Source organism: Rana temporaria, chromosome 2 (assembly GCF_905171775.1).
Source record: "Rana temporaria chromosome 2, aRanTem1.1, whole genome shotgun sequence".
In the NCBI taxonomy this organism is placed as follows: domain Eukaryota; kingdom Metazoa; phylum Chordata; class Amphibia; order Anura; family Ranidae; genus Rana; species Rana temporaria.
In genome coordinates, this window is record NC_053490.1 from 469,802,181 (window position 1) to 469,829,342 (window position 27,162).

General features: G+C 42.4%; 1 protein-coding gene across 1 annotated transcript in view; it reads right to left on the reverse strand.

Moving 5' to 3' along the window:
- Window positions 1-27,162, reverse strand: part of CRYBG3 (crystallin beta-gamma domain containing 3) — a 247,633-nt gene that overhangs the window by 141,840 nt on the left and 78,631 nt on the right. The window contains exon 3 of the mRNA XM_040338717.1: window positions 20,415-20,833. Within this exon, the coding sequence (XP_040194651.1) occupies window positions 20,415-20,833 (419 nt within the window). The remainder of the gene's footprint in view (window positions 1-20,414; window positions 20,834-27,162) is intronic.

A 27,162-nucleotide genomic window follows, 5' to 3' on the forward strand; every position in this document is an offset into this window, starting at 1 on the left:
AGCTGATCTAAAACTATTTTTGACATAAAGGGACACTTTTGGTTGCTATGGACAATCTACAGTTTGCAGGGAGAAAAAAAGGTTTTTATTATATAAAATGACATGCAGGACACTGGGCAGACCACTAGGGACAGGGGGGGTGTGTTTTTTTTACATACAGTACTGTAATCTATAAGATTACAGTATACTGTGTGTATAGTGTTTGTTTACGTTTTTGAATTTGGCGCCGTTCTCCGTCCCCGTGCGTCGTAACGTCGCAGGGAACGGAGATCGGCGTCACACGGAGGCACTATGTGAATCGAGCGAGGTCCCGCTCGCTCACACAGCGCGGTGGCATCGCTGGATCCAGGGACAAGGTAAGTAAAAAGTGCCTGTGGATCTAGCGAGGCAAGCCCGTGACTGACACGGGGTTACCGATAGTAGCAAGAAAATCTAACCCCGTGTCAGTCTCGGGAAGACCGCCAGGGAGGTTAAGTCACTATTAGTCAGAATCCAAACCCCACTCGCTATTAAAGCGGGGGTTCACCCTATTAAAAAAAAAATTTTTTTTTTTTATTCTAGCATAAAATTCGGCATCGTAGCGCGAGCTACAGTATGCCGGTCTTACATGTTTTATCCCCGTACTCACTGTTTAATCCTACCTAGACGATTCCGACTGCCCACGGGGAATGGGCGTTCCAATCCAGACGGAAAGTGATTGACGGCCGGCTCTGGCGCGCCACGCTTCTCCGGAAATAGCCGAAATAGGCTTGGCTCTTCACGGCGCCTGCGCATAGCCTGTGCGCAGGCGCCGTGAAGAGCCGAGACCTACTCCGGCTGTCTTCGGGGAGCGTGACGTGCCAGAGTCGGCCGTCAATCACCCTCCCTCTTGCTAGGAACGCCCATTCCCCGCGGCAGACGGAATCGTCTAGGTACGATTAAACAGTGAGTACGGGGATAAAAAATGTAAGACCGGCATACTGTAGCTCGCGCTACGATGCCGAATTGTATGCTGAAATGTTGTTCAGCAGGGTGAACCACCGCTTTAAGAACTATTTGCACCTAAATAAGAGGTAAGTCTCTGATTAGCCATAATCCATTATATAAAATATTCAAAGCAAATGAAAAGCCTATGTAATAGAATGACAACACAGGAACACAACTGGAAAAGAGTCACCTTTCCACTGAAGTGTCCGAAAAAGGCCCCTTCATTTTAAGATCTCCAGATAATATTTTAAACTGCATCTAAGCCCAAAACAAAAATGTAATAAATTGCAGCTTACTAGTCCTTTGTTGGGGTAACTATACTAGTTTGTGCTTTTCAGGCTTTTTAAGAACATTTTTGCCAGGTGTCACACACTTAAAGTGGAGTACCAGGCAAAAATGTAACTCCTTTGGAAACATAAGCACTCCAATGGATTTTTTCGTCGGATATCCGTGAAAGCTGACTTTCATCAGTCTTGCCTACACACCATCAGTCAAAAATCCGACCGTGCCAAAACGCGGTGACGTAAAACACTACGTTGTGCTGAGAAAAATGAAGTTAAATGCTTCCGAGCATGCATCGACTTGATTCTGAGCATGCGTGGATTTTTGACTGATGGACTTCCACACAGACGATTGTTTTTTTTCAATCGTTTTTTTTTCACCGATGGAAAACAAACCGATAGGGCCCACACACGAGTCCATCGGTCTGTTTTCATCGGACAAACCGATCGTATGTACAGGGCTTAAGACCCCTTTCATACTGAGCCACCCCACGCGTCGGTGGTAAAACGCCGCTATTTTTAGCGGCGCTTTACCGTAGTTTTTGCTTTTGGGCTGCTAGAGGAGTGCTTTTAACCCCCGCTAGCGGCCGGAAAACGGTTAAAAGCACCCGCAACGTGCCGTTACAGCAGCGCTTTGCCGGCGGTTCGTCGGTGTTGCCCATTGATTTCAATGGGCAGGGGTCCTTTAGGAGCGGTGTATTCACCGTTCCCAATGCGCTGCAAAGAAGCTGCTGGCAGGACTTTTTCTGATGCCCTGCCAGCGCAAACCGCTCCATGGGCTTTAACACTGGAGTGAATGGAGCAGCTCTTTCAGGGCACTTTGCAGGCGCTATTTTTAGCGCTATATTGCCTGCAAAGCACCTCAGTGTGAAAGGGGTCTAAAGTGATGACTTGTAGGGGCTTTTAAAGCATTGCCTATGTAAAATATAGGGTACAGAAGATTATCATCATTTTGAAGGCATGCCCAATTTTTGGCTGGGTATCTATTTACATTTGCAGAAAAACTTAAAAATGGACTTCGGAAAGTTTTAAGGAAAGCTGTTATTTAAAAAAATAATCAAAATTGTGTAGAAATTACATTAAACATGTCAAAGCTTACACAGATGTTAGTGATCGGAACACCAAATTGAAGTTTTTTATTCAGTTGTATTAACACAACATGTTCCTGCAGTTAGCATTTATGAAATTTTGCATTCAACTCTTTGAATATTCAGTAAATTGCTGGGTCAGTGGCCTGTGCCACAAAACAGTGTATAAATATTTATATTTCTGAGTACTAATGCACTGTTCAGAGTCTCTATGCCTAGTACACAGGATGAGAAAATCAGACAAAACATACCGCTTTCGGATCGATCGTCCGATAATCTGATCATTAGTACACAGTTAGGACCAGCATGAAAATTTCTCTCGTTCGATGCCAGAACGTACGATTTTCATGTAATTAGTATAGTATTTGTACGAGACAAATTGTGTGACCAACACCACACATGCTCAGAAACAAAAAAAAATACACTACTAATACCATACATTACATCACTTCCGAAGTTATATTTGGTCGAACAAGAATTTTTTTAACTTTAGTAACCTACTGTTTTTAGATATTAGACTAGCATGCAAAAAAAAAAATCAACTATAGATCATCCGATATTCTCATCGTGCGTACTAGGCTTTAGCAGCTCCAGAAGTAGAGCATTTAATCTAAGTCTGTGGGTGGTATAAACATCTCACAATGCCTAGGAATGCCGTGGTAAACCACTGACCGAAAAAGGAAGGACAAAGCTACAGGAGTTTTAAGATAATTCACAAGTCTACCAGCAGTCTGGCTTCATCTGACAGAGGGCCTAAATACTGGCTATTTGGAGGAAGATCTGAAGTTAAAAGACCAAGAGAAAAAACGAGGGAAGCAACAGAAAACATAATGGTATTGATTAATACAGAAGGAAAAGACAAGTGGCTCCTATCAGAAAATCAGATTCCAGATAATCAAGCAAAGACACACTTAAGAAAAAGAAAAAAAAAATGGCTTGCCGATATCATATTCAATGTCTGCAATCACAAAGAACATACAAGTTACTGTGATATGTATCCATTAAAAGAAAAAAACGCAAAGTGGAACAAACTGTAACACAACACACGTTCAGCCTCTTTTCTTCAATACTTTTTTTTTTCTAGCCAATTAATTACGTTATCAGCAGTCTCCATTTCAAGTGAAAGGATATTATAATTGTAGCGACTGTCATTAAGGGCAATAATTGCATGCTACTAAAGGCGGCCATACACGGTTTGAATTTCGAAATAATTTTCGTACGAATTTCACACAATTAGTGGGCTGCAGCAACAGCCGATTTTCGTGCGGCAAACAAATTTGAGGAATCTGACATGTTGGAAATTTTTTGAAAAACAAACAATTTTTTGATCAACGATGGGAGAATCGTGCGAGAAATGTAATAGAAAAAAAAATGCGCATGTGCAAGAAAAGAATATTCCCGGAGAGAAAAGAATATTCCCGGCAACATGAAGGTTTGGAATTTCGAAAATCAATGGCGGCATCATCGGATCACAAAAAAACAAACTTTCTGATTTCGAAAAGAAAATTTGTTCGAAATTCGATCGTGTATGGCCTGCTTAAGAGATGGAAAAGTATTTCAAGGCTAAGGCATCGTACACAAGACCAAGTTTCTCGGCAAAAAACAGCAAGAAACTTGATGGGAGTTATTTTTTTGCCGAGGAAACCGGTCGTGTGTACATTTTCGTCGAGGAAACTGTCAAGAAACTCGACGAGCCAAAAAAAGAACATGTTCTCTATTTCCTTGACGGGAATGGAGAAAATTGGCTTGTCGAGTTTCGACGGCTTCACAAGGAACTCGACGAGGAAAACAATGTGTTCCGCCCGTCGAGTTTCTTGGTCGTGTGTACGAGGCTTCATTCTGTCCTTTAAGAGAGCCCAGGGCTGTCAATGGAAGTTACAATGGAATACTATGGAAATAGTCCACGGTTGGTTTAAAGTGGGCACAGCCTTTGAAATGGTCATAGGGCTAATATAATAATGTCATTTAACTTTTCAGCCCAAAAAATTTGACCCAAAGACAAAATAACTGGATCCCGAAAAGGGGGGGTAATTTTTGTGATTAGACAATCATCAATCCACGTTTCTAGACATTATATGCCCATTTCATTAATATAGCAACTGTAATTTAGTAGTGAACAAAGTGATGTGATGATGGATAGCTGAGATGGTAGACACTGGCCTTGGTTCTTCTCTAATTAAAGGATTAGTGCATTTTAAAAAGGTGGATGTTAAGGCCTGTAAGCTCCATCCCATCATATTTACATTTCCTGGGTGCTGCTATAAGATAATGTTGTATGACGAACACAACTAGGTAGAGAGATAAAGATACACTATACTAAAACTTAGTATTGGGACACAAATTATCTTTAATGGCGTCCTAGTCCGTAGGGTTCAAATATTTGCAGCTATAACAGCTTAAACTGTTCTGGAAAGGCTGTCTGCATGGTTTAGGAGTGTGTCTATGGGAATGTGTGACCATTTTTCTAGAAGCACATTTGTAAGGTCAGACACTGGATGAGAAGGACTGGCTCGCAGTCTCCGCTCTAATTCATACAAAAGGTGTTCTATTGCGTGAAGGCCAGTACTCTGTGCAGGCCAGTCAAGTTCCTCCATCCCAAACTCGCTCATCCATGTCTTTATGGACCTTGCTTTGTGCACTGGTGCACAGTCATGTTGGAACATGAAGGGGCCATCCACAAAATGGTCCCACAAAATTGGGAGAATTTAATTGTCCAAAATGTCTTGGTATGCTGAAGTTTTAATTGTTCCCTTCACTGGAGCTAAGGGGCCAGGCCCAACCCTTGAAAAACAACCCCACACCATAATCCCCCCTCCACCTAATCCGCTTCTGGAAGAATGGTTAAACAATCCCATAGTCACACTCCTAAACCTTGTGGACAGCCTTCTTAGAAGAGTTGAAGCTGTTATAGCTGCAAAGGGTGGACCAACTCAATACTGAACCCTACAGACTAGGACTGGGATGCCATTCAATTTAATGTGCATGTGAAGGCAGGCATTCCAGTACTTTTGGTAATATAGTGTAGGTAGTGCTGTGCCAATGCTGAAGATTCTGAGGCCTGTCACTTGAATGCCATTCAATTAAAGCGCAAGCACCCCAACACACAAATATAGTAGGTCCGGTTTTCCCCTGTTGCCATGTATTGGCAGCTCTTTGTAACTAAACTGGATGCCTTAACCCAAAGCATGCACTCAAAGTACCACGTGTAAGGCCCCTTTCAGACTGGGGCGGGAGCTGCGGTGGCGGTATAACGCCGCTAAAAATAGCGGCGCTATACCGCCGGAATTGCCGCGGGTATCAGCCGCTAGCGGTGCGGTATTAACCCCCGCTAGCGGCCGATAAAGAGTTAATACCGCCCGCAATGCGCCTCTATAGAGGCGCATTGCGGGCGGTATTGCCGCGGTTTCCCATTGTTTTCAATGGGAAGAAGCGGTGAAGGAGCGGTATACATGCCGCTCCTCTCACCGCTCCAAAGATGCTGCTGACAGGAGATTTTTTTGTCTCCCGCCAGCGCATCGCCTCAGTGTGAAAGCCCTCGGGCTTTCACATTGAGTCTGCAGTGAAGGAGTTTTTCAGGCGCGATAGCAGCGCTATTTTTAGCGCTGTACCGCCTGAAAAACTCCTCAATGTGAAAGGGGCCTTAATGTATGTGAAGTAATGCATCAATTTTTTGAGATGTGGATAGAGCTGGAAGGGATTATAACCACGGGTTTAATTGCTGTCTGTGCCCCTGTTAGGGAGATTCGCCCTCTCCAATTGTCCTGATCAACAACATCACCAGGAATGAAAGTAATGATAAATCCCAAATTTTAGGTTGCCACCAGAACAATAGAGGAGAAATCTTCCAATTGTGACATCTAAAAGGGGCTTTGCCTCACATTGGAAAAATATATTTTCATTTCCTGCGAGTCAGGAGAGACAGGAGAGGTAAAGGTAAAGTGGAATTATAGGTCCTAACTAACTAAGCTGAAAAAACTCTCCTAACTCCTATTCTAACTACCCTGTAAAAATAAGATGCTTACCAGAGTTTGACAAATTTGCTTGGAATCTAGGAGCCAGCTAAAAAAAGTTAGGAGCCAGAAAACGCGCCCCGTCCCGACGAGCTTGCGCGCAGAAGCGAACACATACGTGAGTAGCGCCCGCATATGTAAACGGTATTCAAACCACACATGTGAGGTATCGCCGCGATTGGTAGAGTGAGAGCAATAATTCTAGCTTTAGACCTCCTCTGTAAAAAAACATGCAACCTGTAGAATTTTTTAAATGTCGCCTACGGAGATTTTAAAGGGTAAAAGTGTGTTGCCATTCCACGAACAGACGCAATTTTGAAGCGTGACATGTTGGGTATCAATTTACTCGGCGTAACATTATCTTTCACAATATAAAAAAAATTGGCCCAACTTTACTGTTGTAAAAAAAGTGTATTTTTCCCCAAAAAAGTGAGCTTGTAAGACCACTGCGCAAATACGGTGTGACAGAAAGTATTGCAATGACCGCCATTTTATTCTCTAGGTTGTTAGAATAATAAAAAAATATATATATAATGTTTGGGGGCTCCAATTAGAGGGAAGGAGATGGCAGTGAAAACACAGTGAAAAAACACATTAGAATGGCTGGTTTACTTGTAATGCCAACAGCCACCACAAGATGGTGCCAGATCACAGAAGGATGCTTAGGCCTGCAGAAGGCCGCAAAGCCGCGGCCTCAATTACCAGCCGGCTCGGTCCTGCCGCGGTCGCGCGGCGGGGAAGGTGGGGGCACGCAGAGACACTGGATGCGGTATCTTGTGTCTTCGTACGCGTCGGGCCGCGCCAGCCGGTAATTGAGGCCGCGGCTTTGCGGCCTTCTGCAGGGATAAGCTTCCCCGGGCTCCAGGACGCTATTTCTTGTCACAATTGCGACCGGGCGCCCAGATTTTGTCGAACCCTGGCTATACATGCCTATTCCTAGGGTGCTCCAATCCAGTAACGTGATTGGCTCCCAGCAGAGGCTTCAAGGGAGAGGAGGGGCAAACGACATCAGATGACCCATAGTAAGCCCATGGGTGATGTCACTGCCCAAGCATTCCGTCCCTTGTCAGCGTTCCTTCTTGCCCTCTGAGACCAACCGCTGAGAAGATCACATGACTGGACCAGAGCGCCCTTAGAATAGGTAAGTATAAGCATTTTCCTTCTACAGGGTAGCTAAAATAGGAGTTAGAAGGGGGTAGGAGCAATTTTAGGCTTAGTTGGTTTGAGCACTTTTTTATTGAGGCATAGATGGCAAAACGAAAACTAGAAGTGATTACTCGTTTGCTGGGAAGCTTGGACTGCATGTAAACGTGTTAAAAAGCATAAGTAACGGCATGGTAAAGTTCTCTAAAAAGGAATGCGCAAGCTTAATATTAATTTAAAGTGGAGCTCCACCCAAAAGGGGAAGCTCCGCTTGTTTGCTTCCTCCCCCCCTCCCGCCACATTTGGCAGATTTTGGAGGGGTGCGGGTACCTGGTTTTAACACTTCCAGCTGAGATTGCCGTGAAGTTCAATCCCCCTCCTCCTTCCCCTGCTGCCGGGTCAATCACAAAGCGCAGAGCCCTTTGCACATGCTCAGTAGGGAATCGACTGTGAAGCCCCAAGGCTTCAGTTCTGGTGTCCCTTAGCAGAGATGGCGGCGGCAGCACCGAGCGCTGATTGCAAAATTGGCTTGGGTGAAGTCTTCGCTGGATTCCTGGACAGGCAAGTGTCCTAATGATAATTAATATTAAAAAAAATTCTGAAGGAGCCTGGAGCTCGGCTTTTACTCCCAACAGGACAAAGTAGCAAACTTTTGACGAGATAATTATTCACATTAAAAGCCCAACATTTTCAATTTTTTTTCACTTAGATGATATAGAGAAGGGTCGGATTTTTATTGCTGCCTGTTTCCACCCTTGATAAGATCTCCACTCATTTCCTTTCCCTGGGGCACCAGGACAAGAAATCAGAGTAATGCTGGGTAAACACACACATAATTTTCAATCAACCTGCAGGTACGGATGGAGGAATCTCCAGCTGTGGCTATTGTATTCTGACAACCGCAACCGCCACCTGTCAGACTACTCAAACAGCGGCTATTTCTGACTGGATGTTCAGTCAACAATTTTCTGCCTGACGCCTTAGATTTTGAAACGAAGGATGTTGGGCTGGAGAGGCCAACAGAGCCGCCCACATAGAAAAATTTGTATATTGTGTAGCCAGCATAAGGGAGGCTCAGGAAGATACTGACAGAAATAAAGACCTGACATAGGACTGGGCCTTCCTTATTCTTTATTTTAATAGTCTAATACTTTTAATAGTGGTTGGTTTTTCTCTCTGTTTCTATTCAATGTTTTTTTCCCCTCCAATAGGGATGAATAGAGCGCAGAAAACTGACAAAGGTTCAAACCCCATAAAAAATTGTATTCTCCCATGCAGTGAGGCTCTGCTCATTTTGGGCGCAAGGAAAAGCTATACTTACCCGGCCCTTCGATCCTCCAGAAAGCCCCGCTTCCCCTCGTGCATGGGTGGACTACCCCTGATGTCCTCACGTCCAGAGCTGGTCTATGGGCATGAAAGTCAATTTACAAGACCAGGAGTGGCGGGGACCAGTTTTGCGCTCAGCGGATTGGCAGATCAGGTAAGTATATCTCCGTTTCACAATCCCCTAGACAATAACGAGCAGTTAAAATACTTCTTTCTGGAGTTCTTCTCTAACCACACTATCCAAAGCTATTTTTACAAGGTAGTACTGAATTCATTCTGAGCTCAACCATGTTGAATTCACCTTGGCGGTGTCCATGAGTGTCAAGGAGTCTGACTCTCTGCAGCTCCTATTCTCTATATGCAGCGGTACTTGATATTTAAAATAAAGGCATGCAGCAGCAGGAACATAAAAATCAAAACAAATTCTGCACAATGAACAATGGGGTTGATTTACTAAAGGCAAATATACTGTGCACCAGAGCTTAGTAAATGAGGTACAGCTTCACTTTAAAAAAATATATATATTGGGTATTCTTTGCAAAGTGTAGGTCTTTTTTTGTTTATACCGCAAAAAATCAAATACCACCAAAAGAAAGCTCTATTTGTGTTAAAAAATGAACATGAATTTTATTTGGGTACATCGTCGCACGTTCGCGCAATTGTGAATTAATATAACGCAGTGACATGATGCAAAAAATGCACTGGTCAAGCTGGAGTGGTTAAAGGGGTATCCTTTTCAGAAGTCTAACTTTATTATGTTACAATTACTTTTTCTACTTTACTTAATTATATTTTATATTATATTTATATTATTTATAATAATAATTTACTTAGATCAATTTCTATTGTATTAACATTTTTAAAAGTTTCCCTTTTAAGATATTGCTTTCCACAGCAGATTTCAGATTCCCACAACAGTGCATTTTAAATGTGCCTCCTAAGTGCTGTGATCTGCTAAATCCAAAACACTAAATAAGTTTTCTGTGTATTGTTGAATGCTCCATCTCTATTTAGGAAGGGGTGATACCTGAATAGTACAGTCAGGCCCGTCGCTACAAGGTAGGCAAACCAAGCAATTGCTTGGGGCCCGAGCTGGCCTGAGCCCTTGCCACGCTTCCTATATGCTGCAACCACCTGAGCGCTCTATAGAGAGCCTACAGCACTGCTGCCTTGAGTCGTCACTTCCCCTTCTCTGTAGCGTGACCGTGCTCCTCTTCCTTCCTCCTGACAGTCCGTACTGAGTGCTCACTTCTTTTCAGTCCGGCCGGGAACAGGAAACTGAATCTTCTGCCGCGCGGTAAGGACCCGGTAGGGAGGGGGGGCCGAGGGGTGTAAAAAGAACATAGGGAGGGGGGGCCGGGGGAGTAAAAAGAACATAGGTAGGGCTTTGCGTGCGGGGGGGGGGGGGTGGGGGGGGCCTCCATGTCCATTTTGCCCCAAATTCCTTCAAACGGCCCGGAGTACAGCTTAGGGCTAAGTCTGATAATAAGATATAAAGCTATATAGCCAGAAGAGTACAATGTTTATCAGATTTAGGACTCATACACAGATACTGTACAGCTCAATACATCTTAAAAGCTAATTTGCACCCAATGTGGATCCACATAAGCATGTGCCTGGCCCACAACATGTACCCAAGCACAGACTGTCTAACCCATAGATGTATCCATGGGAATGCTCCCCATTATCTATGCAAAAAAATAAAAGCTCATAATCCCAATCACGTTCTGCGATCCACCAATCAAAATCTTCTTCAGATACCGAAAGCCAACAACAAGTCCAAAGGAGATAGAAGATTTGCGGTCCAAGGTCCCAGACTATGGAACGCTTTACCAACCAGCATTCGGTTGGAGGAGAACCACTTAGCCTTCAGGAGAAAGATCAAGACTTACCTCTTTTGATATCAAAAGAGACGGGAACAACAAGCGCCCAGAGGCGATTAAGTTCGCATGTGTCGCGCTATATAAGTTTCTCATTCATTCAGACTGTAATGTGTATACATCATGGACCAGTGCAGCAATGCATCTGAGTACGGACAGTGTATACAGATGTTTGCCTTTGCCTGAATTCCTCAGAGAGGTTTATATAAGCTGTTATGCATGAATTGATTCATGTCTAACCATCAGATGGCACAGACCATTAAAGATGCATCCGTCAAAACCATCAGCTCACTAATATGAGCTCTTATAGGTTAAGCATAGTACTGTAATAGATCATTATCAAGTACATAAGTGACATAAATGCAAGGCAATGGTAATTTCTCTAGCTTTTGAAAAAAATGTACTCAGTTAATGTTTAACTATGTCTAAAATGTCTACATAAAATGAAATATTATAATAAGAACATTAACAATATAGCTACAAGGCTTTTTTTATGAAAATGTATTATATTGTGTCTTGTTCTGAGTACATATCTGAGCAGTGTTGTTGACCGGACCACAGGGGAGGGGGTGTGTTGGACCGATGGTGAGTAAGTACTGATGCAGAAAAGTAAGTACAGTAAAACCTTGGATTGCGAGCATAATTAGTTCCGGAAACATGCTTGTAATCCAAAGCGAATTTCCCCATAAGAAATAATAGAAACTCAGATGATTCATTAAACAACCATTTATCCATAAGTCCTTCAGTTTATAGTCCATATAAAAAGATTATAGCAATGTGACAGGTTGTGTAATCATAAAATGTCCATCCACAAATGGAAGCCTCCACAAGGGGATTAGAAGCAAAATCCAGCAGGAGCTACAGAGTATAAAAGAGAAGAGAGGTGCCTCTTAGTGTAGCAATATGGTTATATTTAACGAAGGTACAACATTTAGCAACTCACGTGGTTGATGATTAAAGGAGGCACATCTAAGTATGCAGAGATCCGAGGTAAAGCTGTCCACATAGACCGTCCTCTGCACCGCCGGCCCTCACCACTGTCAGTCGTGACCGAGAAGACTAGCCTACGGTAGCGCGATCTGAAAGCGAGTCTCGAACCGCTCATAAAGCGCAGTGTGGAATAGACGACGTTGATGGCGGTACGAAGGATGGTCTATGTGAGCAGCTTTACCCCGGATCTCTGCATACTTTTAATCATCAACCATATGAGTTGCTAAATGTTGTACCTTCATTAAATGTAACCACATTGCCTCTCTTCTCTTTTATACTCTGTTGTGACTTGACGCTACTTGTATATCAAGGCATCGCTTGTATATCAAGTCAAAATGTATTTAAAAATGTTGCTTGTCTTGCAAAAAGCTCTCAAAATCTGCACTCGCTATGGAAATTAAGTTTGAACAGGCAAACATTACACAATACCTACAGATAAATTAGATATAATTGAACAAATCACACATAAAATTGACATGGTGTCACCATGTAATTTAATGAAACTGCAGATTTATCTTGTGGAAGTGGTAAATACTCTCCTACACTTTCCACCACTTCAAATCCATGAAATTAGAATACAATGTTCCAGATTAGCTGCCAATGATTATAATCTTCTTGGGCAGTTTAAACCTGCCTTATTTAAGCCTCAAATATCTAGAGTCTAGTGTCTATTTGCCATTAACACATGAGGTGTCATCATGCCAAGATCAATCAAGCTCCCTAAGGCCCTAACAAAGAAGGTTGTAGATGCCTGTAAGCCTAGCAGGGGGTTTAAAAAGATCGACAAATGATTTGAAAACGATCATTCCACTGTGGAGAAACAAAACTACAAATGGTGTAAATTGTAAATGACCACTTGATCCTTCAGGACTTGGCAACCCAGCAAATTTAAGAGCTGGTTGATGCTAAAAGTAGTCTCCAAGAACCCCTAATTTTTTCTTGGAAAACTTGGTATCAGACTGCACGCATTTACATTTAGAAATATAGGGCCAGATTCAGGTACAAATACGTTACGCTGCGGCGTAACGTATCCCATTTACGTTATACCGCCGCAGGTTTACAGCGTAAGTGCCTGATTCACAAAGCTCTTACCTGTAAACTTGCGGCGGTGTAACGTAAATCCGCTCGGCGCAAGCCCGCCTAATTCAAATGGGGCGGGCACCATTTAAATTAGGCGCGTTCCCGCGCCGAACGCACTGCGCATGCTCCGTCCGTCAAATTACCCGACGTGCATTGCGCTAAATGACGTCATTGGTTTCGACGTTAACGTAAATGGCGTCCAGCGCCAGTCACGGACGACTTACGCAAACGACGTGAATTTTAACATTTCGTCGCGGGAACGACGGCCATACTTAACATGGGTTACACCACCTAGAGGGCAGCCTTAGTTTTACGCTGCGTATCTCGACCGAAACAACGTAAATTTAGAGCGACGGGTAAAGCATACGTTCGTGAATCGCCGTAACTAGTCATTTGCATATTCTACGCCGACCGCAATGGAATCGCCACCTAGCGGCCGGCCTAGAATTGCATCCTAAGATCCGACGGTGTAAGTCAATTACACCTGTCGGATCTTAGGGCTATCTATGCGTAACTGATTCTATGAATCAGCCGCATAGTTACGACGGGCAGATCACAGAGATACGACGGTGTATCAGGAGATACGCCGTCGTATCTCTTTTGTGAATCTGGCCCATAGTGTAGCCTGCATGGGATGTGTTTCAGGAAAAAGCTTTCCAAAAAGATTACAGAAAGCGTAGTCTACCATTGAACATGTGAACACGGCGTAGGCCTTCTGGACCAATGTGCTGAAACGGACGAATCAAAGATTCTGGCCAAAATAACAGTAGACATGTTTAGTGCACACTGAAGACAGCATTTCAGGAATAGAATCTCACACCAATTGTGAAGTATGGTGGTGGGAAAGTCATGTATGAGGTTGCTTTGCTGCTTCAAGTCCCTGCACAGCTCAGTCATCGAGTCAACTTTACATTCTTGTGTCATATCAAAGTGTACTGAGAATGTGAGGCCATCTGTCCAAATGTTTATGTTGAACTGAAAATTAGTTTTTTGACATGATAATGATCTGAAGTAAACTAGCACATCTACCAAGGAATGGATCAAACTTAAAGGGGTTGTAAAGGTTCATTTTTTATTTTCTAAATAGGTTCCTTTGAGCTAGTGCATTGTTGGTTCACTTACCTTTTTCTTTCGATTTCCCTTCTAAATGTTTTTTTTCTTTGTCTGAATTTCCTGTTCCTTCTCAGTAAGCTGTTCTGGCTGACTAACCCCCAGCCAGAATGGCCTGGATGATGGGGGCAAGCTTACTGAGGAGAAACAAGAAGTGAGAAATGCCCTAGTCAAAGCCCTGATTTGATTCACCCTTTTGGAGGATTTCGAAATGGGCAGTTCATGCAAGGAAACTCACAAACAGCTTGCAACAGAAGGAACTTTGCAATGGAGTAGACAAAAATGTTGAATTTTATTTACACTTTTTCATCTATTGATATTTTTTCAAATAAATGGTCATAAAGAAGAGCTGCACGATTAATTAATTGAATAAATACTGATGCGCTTGTATTAACTCATGTGCAATGTGAATCGTACATATACAATCAAGCAAAAAAAAAAACCTGGTGAAGAAACTCTTAATATATGTGAGTAGATCATGAAAAAGTCCTGATGATTGAATCAGCCAGTCTGCAGTGATCCTTCCCTAATTGCCAAGCTCTCACTTCAATGTGATCAGGTTACAACAACCTCCAGCAGCGATCAGATGTTTCCAGTTTCATTCAGTCACATGCAAAAGAGGAGGAAAGGAAACATAGCGCAATATTGTACCATATAGATGTGGATAAAGGCTGCACTTAGTGCACTCACGTATCCTTGCTTATGTTATAGACAGGGTATGCGGCCGCTCAGTTTAAGTGGACTCCTCACTCGGGATAGACATCCGATGGTCCGTCACTGTAGGCTCCTCCCCCACATGTATCGTCACTCGTCACGTGACTTAGTCATGACTTACCCATGACTAAGTCACGTGACGAGTGACTATACATGTGGGGTAGGAGCCTACATTGACGAACCATCGGATGTCTATCCCGAGTGAGGAGTCCACTTAAACTGAGCGGCAACATACCCTGTCTATAACATAAGCGAGGATACGTGAGTGCACTAAGTGCAGCCTTTATCCACATCTGTATGGTACAATATTGCGCTATGTTTCTTTTCCTCCTCTTTTGCATGTGACTGAATGAAACTGGAAACATCTGATCGCTGCTGGAGGATGTTGTAACCTGATCACATTGAAGTGAGAGCTTGGCAATTAGGGAAGGATCACTGCAGATTGGCTGATTCAATCATCAGGACTTTTTCATGATCTACTCACATATATTAAGAGTTTCTTCACCAGGTTTTTTTGCTTGATTGTATATGTACGATTTACATTGCACATGAGTTAATACGAGCGCATCAGTATTTATTCATTTATCATTTGGTTTAGTTCACCGTTTTTTGATTGCTGCTGTATTATTTAGTTATTTTTTGCGTGGTTTCTTTGAGATTATTTGTTAGTAGCGCTGTAGTCCCTTTCACTATATACGATTAATTAATTGTTAAATAATCAAGATCGCGATTCTACCCCCCTAGTGATCTTAACACAGAATTTTCGAATAATTGCACAGAGTTCTCTGCTCACAGCTGTCAAAAAAAAAATGGCGGTTGATGCAAAATTTGCTGTATTATGCTGTATTTGCACAGCGGTCTTTCAAACGATATATATTTTTTTTAAAAAATGCACTTTAATGAATAAAAAAAACAGTAAAGTTAGCCCAATTTTTTTGTATAATGTGAAAGATGATGTTACGCCGTGAGAATCGTGATCTTTATTCTAAGCACAAAATCACGATTCCCATTTTGGCTAGAATTGTGCAGCTCTATTGTAAAGGTAAAATTAAATTTCTTTATTTCTTTTTATTAAAATAATAAAAAAAAAAAAGATGTTACACTTAAATGCTCGGTGCAAGTGTATTGCACAGAGCGGCTCCTTACCTCCTGTTCTAGGGTTCCCTTCCTCTTCTGCGCAGGCCCCACAGCAAGCCGCTTACTATGAGGGTACACATGCAGGCTCGCTCCAGAGCTGGGCTGTGTGCATCCATAGACACACACAGCACGACTCGGCCCCACTCCATCCTGACTGACAGCAGAAGAAGCCAATGGCTCTCACTGCCCTCAGCAAAGCCATTGAGAGCAAGGAGAGGGAAGAGAAGACCTGCAGCCGGGCACAGTGCTGGATCGAACGAGGAAGCAGGTGTTTAAGGAAGAGGCGAGGGAACAGGAAGTGGAGGAATTTTTGCCTTAACCTGCCTGGCGGTATTCCCGAGCGTGACTCGGGGTGGGTTTTTCATGTTGCGATCGGTAACCCCGAGTCACGCTCGGGCTAGCTATGCAGAGCCTGCAGCGTGCGCTGGCTTACCTTGTCCTGGATCCAGCGATGTCACCGCGCTGTGTGCCGTCGATCTCCGTTCCCTGCGACGTTACGACGCACGGGAGCAGAGAACGGCGCCAAATTCAAAAACGTAAACAAACACATTACATACAGTATACTGTAATCTTATAGACTACAGTACTGTATGTAAAAAATACACACCCCCCTTGTCCCTAGTGGTCTGTCCTGTGTCCTGCATGTCATTTTATATAATAAAAAACTGTTCTTTCTCCCTGCAAACTGTAGATTGTCCATAGCAACCAAAAGTGTCCCTTTATGTCAAAAATAGTTTTAGATCAGCTAAAAAACAGCAATAATAAATTATAATCACTTGCAGAATTGTGCGATAGCGATTTGTGGGAAAATTCGTCATAAAAAAAAAAAAAAAATAATGACAGCGACAATTTTGCAACTGAGAAAATTTCAGTGATTTTGATTTGATTACATTATTGAATAATTTTTATTAGAATTATATTATTATTTGTTATAAATTATTTATAATTATTTATTATATTATAATTTATAATTTTGTTTTTTAAAAAATGTCATACCCGGGATGCCTACTAGTCTCTTGTTTGGTCAGATTTAAGTGAGTTATTCCTAAAAATTACAGGCCTACAATATAAAACGCCAAATTTCCTTGCAAATAATGGTACCGCTTTTGGTATGTAATTCCAGACAGAATCATACCGCCAGGGAGGTTAATGCAGAGAATGCACTAGGGCAAAAAAATCTTTAGGGCCAGATCCACAAAGATCTGCCTATCTTTAGGCAGGCGTAGCGTATCTCAGATACACTACGCCGCCGTAACTTACAGCGTATTTTCCGTATCCAGAAAGAATTTGCGCCGTAAGTTACGGCAGCATAGTGTAAATGTGTCGGCTTAAGGGCGCAGAATCCAAATGACTAAGATGTGGGTGTGTTTTATGTTAATGCTCTTGACCCCACGTAAATGACGTTTTTTTTTTTTTAACGGCGCATGCGCCGTCCGTGGGGGTATCCCAGTGCGCATGCTCGAAATTACGTTGCAAATAGTCAATGCTTTCAACGTGAACTTAATTTACGCAAAGCCCTATTCGCGAACGTTTTATGTAAACGACGGAAAATTCGACGCTGTCCCGACGTCCATACTTAACATTGCATACGCCTCATAGACCCAGAGGTAAAGTTACGCCGGAAAAAGCCTTACGTAAACGACGCAAAAAAATGTTCCGGGCAGACGTACGTTTGAGGATTGGCGTATCTAGCTAATTTGCATACTCTACGCGGAAATCAACAGAAGCGCCACCTAGCGGCCAGCGTAAATATGCACCTTAGATCCGACGGCGTACTAACACGTACGTCAGTCGGATCTAGCCCACATTCCGGCGTATCTTGTTTTGTGGATACAAAACAAAGATACGAGGGCGCATGGTAGAACTTACGCGGCGTATCAATAGATACACCGCCGTAAGTTCTTTGTGGATCCGGGCCTTAGAGTTTAAAACCACTTTAAATCACTAGGGACTGTTTGAATAAAGATTCAGTGCTTGCCTGTTCAAATATGTTGAAAAAGACAAACAATTTCTATGGGGCATCCTTATTTTTTCACAAGAACTTTGTGGCATTCTCCTAGCACAGGGTATTTTAACCCTTGCAGCAGCAAATAGAACTGTTAAAGAACAAAAAGAAGCCCTTGGTTATTACTGTTTAGGCAGCCCAACTGCATTGCAGTGATGACTGATGAAGGTTCACATGTGCTTTAAGCCCATTTAGAGTACAGTCAGCATAGCGCACATCACACTTCTGGCAAGGAATTAGACAAATGGATGTTTAATGACAATCTTCTCCCTCTCAGCGGAAACAAACACAATGGAATCTCACACAATGGGGATATACTTTCACACACCCACTGGCAGAGTCACAACTCCCTAGCTTGCAATACAGACAACCAGATGCAGACCAGAAAAGAAACCAAGCCGAGAGTCACGGCTATATATGATAATATAGTATGAAGAGAAGTGCAATTAAGTAAATTACTGCAAGCAATCACTAAGAAAGCTTCTGCCTATGTTGACCTCTAAAAGTTACAGAACACAGAATATCACACAGAATATCACTATGTTATTACAAGTCTGGCTAAATCTATTTTAAGCCGGCCGAGATTCGAATCATCTATGGTGCAGGTTGATTGTACCCAAGTTGATCCATCGCTCGGCATGGGTACAGCCAGCATATCAGATTTTGACATGTGATTATTGTCATTGGATATAGCTGCTAGCAATAATCACTGTGTTTTCCCAGCAGGGATGGCTCCCTGCGCGCCCTCGCCCCCCCAGCCGGGAGAACACAAAACACAATAGCTCCACGGGAGGGATTCCCCCATCAACACTGACTGTGTTTGCACAACCCGTGCATGAAAGAAAATCGCTCTGTCTATGACCAGCCTTAAAGCAGAGTTCCAGCCTGGGTGAAAAAAAAAAAAAAAAAGTCAACAGCTACAAAAACTGTAGCTGCTGACTTTTTTGCGAACAGGTGGAGCTTCCACTTTGAGTGGAAACCCGCTTTAAGGATGCTGGTTGTTAAGGGACCGGCGCCGCCTACGTCCTAACAACCAGTTACGCATCGCTGACTTGCTCATTCAGCTGATTTGGGTGTAACCTCTAAATAATTGCCATGGTAGTATAAGATTAAATTACAGTAAGTGATAAGGTAACATTAAAATATTTTTATCACTACATTTTTAATAAATACCATATTTACTCTAATTTTAGTTTAGTACCAATAACTATTTTTCCAACAATTTTTACGGGGCAATACTTTGTATGTAGGTGATAAACGATAAAATATAATTCACATGGCGTGATAGTTACTTAGCGAATGATGTTATTTTATTTTACCAGCCTCAGTATGAGATTATCCTGACATTAAGAAATCTATTTTATATACTGATTTTATATCTAAATACAAAGCTTTTACGACATTCTAAAAGCTAAAAGCACAAACTGTAGACTGGGGCGTGGGGGAATTTTCCCTTAAAACACACCATCCTTATATTTACTTCCTGCATCTTGCAGGCGGAACTGATGGCGATACCAAGAGGTTTATGGGGTAAGCATTGAAATGCCTGGACAGGGTGAATAATATTAAATATGTTTTTTTATGTATGTACAATTTGCAATCTATCATTGATTGTTTTGTTTTTTGATATAGCAACTGCACTAACAGTGGTTTTCAAGTTCCCTGAAGAAGCCCCAAGTGGCGAAACATGTCAGGAACAGATACCACATCACCAATGTCTGTGAATAAACCATTTACGACCATATAAAAGACAAGCTGCTGGATTTTAAAGCGGAGCTCCACCCTAAAGTGGAACTCACGCTGATCGGCACCCGCCCCCCCCTCCGGTGTCACATTTGACACCTTTCACGGGGGAGGGGGGTGCAGATACCTGTCTACAGACAGGTATTTGCACACACTTCCGGCCACAAGCTACGGGCAAAAGACGGGTTTTTCTGACTTCCTGTCTGTCGCCCGTTGTGTGCTGGGAACACTCGGCTCCCAGCACACAGCGTGTGAGCCAATCGGCGGGCGCAGCGCGACTCGTGCATGCGCTGTAGGGAACCGGGTAGTGAAGCCGGAGCGCTTCACTTCCTGGTTCCCTCACTGAGGATGGCGAGGGGAGCAGCAGAGAGACGAGCGATCGCTCGTCCCCTGCTGCTGACGGCGCTGGACTCCAGGACAGGTAAGTGTCCTAATATTAAAAGTCAGTATTTGTAGCTGCTGGCTTTTAATATTTTTTTATACTGGCACATCCGCTTTAATGCAACTAAACTTTTAATGATGTACCAATAAAATGTAAAAACATTTTTTAAATATAATATATTTTCCTGTTCTATTTTTTGGCATCGTTAAAATCCTCGAAAAATATCCTATGTACGTGAATACCTATCCAGGGATGTGGTTCCAGTAAACTATGTCACCAAACCACACTACAATGTAAATTGACTTCATACAGATTTTTGTAAATCGACGTGTTTAGTATGTATCCATAAAAGTTCAACAATTGTGCCATTAATACAATTTTATGTTTAACTTTTCAACACTATGTGGCCCTTTAATTTGTGTGCCCTACAAATGAACTTAACCAGCTCTATTCAGTCTGCCAAATTTGCAGATCCAGCCTGTATCCTTATTAAAAGTTCTTGTTTATTCGTTCTTTATGCATGTTTTACATGTGATAAGATTGATGCAGGGTTACTTACTTTGGTCTGGATGGAGGTGTCTCCTGCTGCTCCTGTTTTATGGTTTCTTTGGATATCTCAGTATTGCTTTCCACTGAGGGTCCTGCCTGAGCTGGGCTAAACTCCGCTGTCTGTTCTGTTTCACTTGCAGAAACTTCTTGTGTGTGTTCCTGGTGTGAGTCCTCTTTATCCAGGTTATTTTTAACTTGTGTGTCCTCATGTTCCTTACAGAGGTCCTGGGTGCTGTCCACCTGCTTGGCGTTTCCCAGAGAAGTTTTTGGTGAGAAATGGAAAAGGTTTCCAATAAAATGAAAAAAATTCTCCCTGGATTGTTTCTCGCTGTCAAGTACTTTGGAATTCTGGCTGTACTCTGTGTCCTTTTCCTCCTCAGACTCAGAGGTTACCTGAAGAGGGGGACTAGAACTTCTGTCTTCCTTTACCTGCATGGGAACAGACAATATATAGTTATTGTAAGTTATTCTAAGCTTTTCTGTTCTTGCTTGTAAAAATGTTACCCCCACATTCACACCTCTATGGTACTTTTTGAAAAAGCAAGCAGGATTTGTGAAAAATCCACAAACATTTCTAAAAATTCTGAAGCCATGCGAAAAAAGTTTTTCTCCCTGTTTTTATCTTGATAAAATGGAAACTTTCTGAAAAATTTAAAATATATATATATATATATATATATATATATATATATTGTGCAGTAGTTTTAGGCCCCTTTCACACGGATGGAAACGGATGGAAACCCTATATTCCATCCGTCTGGTGAATCGGATCGGATGAAATTGGACTCTACAGTCCGTCTTCATCCGATTCTCCATAGAGGGAAGCGGCACTCTGACAGGGCCGTCCCTGCACAGACCTGTCATCTGCCTGCTCAGAGGGGATCAAGGGAGCGATCCCTGCTGAGCAAAATGGAGCCTGTACATAGACACATCCATGTGAAAGGGCCCTAACCAGTTTAAAGTCATTTTCAATTATTGGCAATGCTGACCCAGAAGCATATATTGCTCTTGCAAGAGCTTGATCAATTTTCTCCTGATTTTCAGGTGTAATTCTCTCTATAAATAAAGGTATTGTGTATTTTATGTTTCTTGCACGGTTTGTAAAACTTCCTCACTTGAAGATGCCTCTGGTGAAGAAACACTTTGAAGTTGATTTACTAAAACTGGAGAGTGAAAAATCTGGTGCAGCTCTGCATAGAATCCAATTAGCTTTCAGGTTCTTTGTCAAAGCTTAATTTAACAAGTTGATTGGCTACCATGCAGAGCTGCACCAGATTTTGCTCGCTCCAGTTTTAGTAGATCAACCTCTCTGTGTTGATCCAGAAGCAGCAGAAAGAGTGTTTCTGGAATGAGAACTCTGGAAGGAAAAGCTACTCACCCTTTCATTCTGGTCCTCATTATTTTATTCCGTAAAGTATTTTTTTAATGTCTTTAGGGCACCTCTGGCATGCCAGGATGCGTTTTGTCATCCTTGTAGCATTTGAAAAAGAATATTTTCTTCTCACAATAATTGCAAATTGCAGCTTTGCTCTCAGCAGAAATTTACTGAGCAGACTATAGGAAAACACTATGCTGTGATGGTGGAGAACATTAATAGGAATCATTTAAAGGGGTGTTCCAGCCTTTTTTAAGTTTATTAAAAGTCAGCAGCTACAAAAATTGTAGCTGCTGGCTTTTAATAAACAGACACTTACCTGCTCCACGGTTCCAGCGACATGCCGGCCGGGGCTCCGCTCCTCGCCCCCCCTCGCCGGCCGGGGTCTTCATTCCTAGTGTGGGCACCCGGCAGTGACAGCTTTCGGCTTCACAGCCGGGCACCCACTGCGCATGCGCGAGCAGCACTGCGCATCCGCGAGCGGCGCCATCCGATTGGACAGGCGCTCGCCTACAGGGAGGGGCTGCAATAAGGCGATTAAGCTAATCACCTTACCAGCCCCTCGGCGGAAGGAGAAAGTGGGACAGGAAGTCCCACTCCTCCTGACCCCCCCACTACCCCCCAAAAAAATTACATGCCAAATGTGGCATGTAAGGGGGGAAGGAGTGGATTAAGCGGAAGTTCCATTTTTAGGTGAAACTACGCTTTAAAGGTTATAAAGATAAACTACCGGTAATTTGTCAGACAAATTCACCTTCTTTTTTGGAAGAAAAAGTATTCGCGCTACCTTAAAAATGTATAAATATTATATAAAGAAATTATATATATATATATATATATATATATATATATATATATATATATATATATATATATATATATATATATATATATATACACACACACATATACACACACACACACACACACACACATATATATATATACATATATATATACATATATATATATATATATACACATACACACACACATATACATACACATACACATACATACACACATACACCCATGATCAAATGAGAATCAACTCATACATGTGGTGAATTGGGAAAAAACTTTATCAATGTAAATCCACAAATAAATTTAATTAATATAAGTGAAATAATCGATAAAAATCAGTATGTTGAAAGTACATATGTAAATAATTTAAATCCAGAAAATAAATGTCCATAAATTATAATGCAAAAAAAAAAAAAGAAGAAGAAAAACAGATAACTATACACCAGTGCTAGGTGACCAAAAGAAGTCCATAAATGTGAATTGCCGTATCCGCTTGTCAAAAAACTGTGTTAAATCCACCACCAAATCAGTAAAAGTGAACTCTTACCAAATTACCATGATCCCCCATCCCCCGTAAATGACGCTTTTTACGAACGATGCATGCGCCGTCCGTGAATGTATCCCAGTGCGCATGCTCCAAATTAACCTGCAAGAAGCCAATGCTTTCGACGTGAATGTAAATGAAGCACAGCCCCATTCATGGACTACTTATGCAAACAACGTAACATTTTCAAATTTCGACGCGGGAACGACGTCCATACTTAACATCGGTACGCCTCATCTACGCCTCATATAGCAGGGATAACTTTCCCCCGGGAAAAGCCTAACGTAAACGTCGTATCTGTACTGCGTCGGCCGGGCGTACGTTCGTGAATTGGCGTATCTAGCTGATTTACATATTTCTAGGCGTAAATCAGCGTACACGCCCCTAGCGGCCAGCGTAAATATGCAGTTAAGATACGACGGCGTAAGACTTACGCTGGTCGTATCTTAGTGAAATTTTGGCGTATCTGATTCTTTGAATCAGGCGCCAAGATACGACGGCTCAGACTCAGAGATACGACGGCGTATCTGGAGATACGCCGTCGTATCTCCTACGGGATCTGGGCCAGAAGGTTTTTTACCTTAATGCAAAGTATGCATTAAGGTAAAAAACCTTGAGCCTTTAGAACCACTTTAACACATTTTAAAGGTCTGAAAGTTTTGATGGTGGAATTTGCTCTAGGCACTTATAATATACTTACGGTATTTAAGGGGTTAAATAACATCACATGCAACTGCTTTAAAAGTCTTACTGGCATTCCTCAATATTTTCCTAGTTTTTACTTGACTTTGGACAGTTGAAACAAGTTCCTCACATAAAACTCCCTCTGCGATTGTTAGTTTTTTACAGTTTACTTAACTAGCTTTTTAGATTCCAATTACCATTAATTAAGAATTTGTTTAAATGGGTTTAGGCGTCATTAAAAAGTGCCGTTTGTGATTGCAGAATAATCTAATTACATTAAATCAGTTTTCTAAATCTCTTTATTACATCAATGCAGTATTGAGTTTCTATTTATTTGTAATGAGAACATTTGGAACGGAACATAAAGTAACACATGGATACACGACACAGGCACAATATGGCCTCACTTCTGCCAAGGGCTGAGGCATGGTCATGAATGGATGGGATATGCTCTTTTATTGAAAATCAGACAGGCAGTGTCAATACATGTGTGTTTATAATAAACCTCAGGATTCACTAAACATGTATTTTATTGCAGTTTACCAATCATTGGATGTGGTGGCTGCATCAGTTTTCTTATTATTAGGCATATTTCTCTGTTTTCAACTTGTGATCTGGCCAGTGAGACACAACACTGGAGGAATGAGAACAGGAGGCACAGCGGACAGCATTATTGTCAGCCTGAGGGGGGAGGATAGTGTTAAAGTGTAAGTTTACCTTTACAGAAAATCTGTAAGGTGAACTTACACTAGACCATTTTTAATGATCATTTTTTGCTTAAATGATCGAACGATTTTATGTACCAATAATAAACATTTTTGCTAATCTATTCATGTGTAGTTGTTGCCTATAAAGTCCCAATTAAGGGGGGGGGCTCTCTTTTTTCCATTAGTGTTACAAGTTCTCAGGTGTGAATGGGGAGCAGATGTGGTAAATGTGGTGTTATCGCTCTCACTCTCTCATACTGGTCACTGGAAGTTCAAAATGGCAGCTTATGGCAAAGAACTCTCTGAGAATCTGAAAAAAAAATGTGCGCTACATAAAGATGGCCTAGGCTATAAGAAGATTGCCAAGACCCTGAAACTCAGCTGCAGCACGGCCAAGACCATACAGAGGTTTCCTAGGACAGGTTCCACTCAGAACAGGCCTTGCCATGGTCGACCAAAGCAACTGAACGCACATGCTCAGTGTTATATCCAGAGGTTGTCTTCGGGAAATAGATGTATGAGAGCTGCCAGCATTGCTGAAAAGGTTGAAGGGGTGGGGGAAACCATGTCCTGTGGTCTGATGAGACCCAGATAAACGTATTTGGTTCAGATGGTGTCAAGCGTGTTGTGGCGCCAACCAGGTAAGGAGTACAAAGACAAGTGTGTCTTGCCTACAGTCATGCATGGTGGTGGGAGTGTCATGGTCTGGGGCTGCATGAGTGCTGCCGGCACTGAGGAGCTACAGATCATTGAGGGAACCATGAATGCCAACATGTACTGTGACATACTGAAGCAGAGCATGATCCCCTCCCTTGGAGACTGGGCCGCAGGGCAGTATTCCAACATGATAACACCTCCAAGACGACCACTGCCTTGCTAAAGAAACTGAGGGTAAAGGTGATGGACTGGCCAAGCATATCTTCAGACCTAAACCCTACTGAGCATCTGTGGGGCATCTTCAAACGGAAGGTGTAGGAGCGCAAGGTCTCTAACATCCACCAGCTCTGTGATGTCATCATGGAGGAGTGGAAGAGGACTCCAGTGACAACCTGTGAAGCTCTGGTGAACTCCATGCCCAAGAGGGTTAAGGCAGGGCTGGAAAATATTGGTGGTCACACAAAATATTAACACTTTGTGCCCAATTTTGACATTTTCACTTAGGGGTGTACTCACTTTTTTTTGCCAGCGGTTTAGACATTAATGGCTGTGTGTTGAGTTATTTTGAGGGGGCAGCAAATTTACACTGTTATACAAGCTGTACACTCACTACTTTACATTGTAGCAAAGTGTAATTCCTTCAGTGTCACATTAAAAGATATAAAATATTTACAAAAATGTGAGGGGTGTACTCACTTTTGGGAGATACTGGGGTAGATTCAGGTACGAATTGCGCCCTCTTACGGAGGCGCAGCGTACCGTTTTAACACTGCGCCTCCGTAAATTAACTGCGCTACGCTTAATTCATGAAGCAGTAGCTACGTAATTTGCGCGGGCGCTCGTTAAAACTGCCCGGCGTAAGGGCGCATAATTGAAATGATCCCATAGGGGGCGTGGATCATTTAAATTAGGCGCGTTCCCGCGCCGAACGTAGTGCGCATGCTCCGTCGGGAAACTTTCCCGACGTGCATTGCGGCAAATGACGTCGCAAGGACGTCATTTGCTTAAACGTGAACGTGAACGTAAATGGCGTCCAGCGCCATTCACGATTCACTTACGCAAACGACGTCATTTTTTTAAATCGCGACGCGGGAACGACGAGTATTCTTAGCATTGGCTGCCCCTGCTAATAGCAGGAGCAGCCTTACGCGGAACCCAACGACGCAAACGACGTAAAACGCGTACGCAGGGCGCGCGTAGGGTTGTGAATCGGCGTTAGTATGCAATTTGCATACTCTACGCTGACCACTACGGGAACGCCACCTAGCGGCCATCATAAGAATGCAGCCTACGATACGACGGCATAAGAGCCTTATGCTAGTCATATCTTAGGCTGCAGTCGGCGTACCTGAGCTTCCTGAATGCAGTCGATACGCCGGCGCAACTAAGCAATTGCGCTGCGTAACTATGGTTACGCAGACGCAATTGCTTACTGAATCTACCCCACTGTGTATACACACACACACACATTTTATATAATATATATATATATATATATATATATATATATATATAATCTAAGCTATATTTAAATAGCTATATTGTATACAGATGACAATTACATTAAACATGAAAGAAAATAATCATAATATGGAGCAGCAAACAAGTAAAAGCTGAAAGTTATAGCAAAAGCTAGTTTTATGTAAAAGGTCAGCGCTTCTCCCTTAAAATGGTTAGTTGCTAAGCATGCTTTTCCCCATTGATATGTCAGCAGTGGAGGAAAACCCGTGTAGCATGATGCTGATATTTGCAGGGTCACCACCTCGCCCACAGACCGATGACGCTCCTTCAAACAGGGATTATGGATCCATAAAACATTGAAAGCTGACATATCTGACACTTTTATGCGATGTAGCTCCTGACTCAGTGACACAGTCACAATATGTTCTTGATAAATTCTCCCTGTACACAATGTGCTTGGATGTGGGGAGATTATTCCTAGAAATCATCTTCATTGGTTACATTTGGTCTAGTACTGATATTTTAT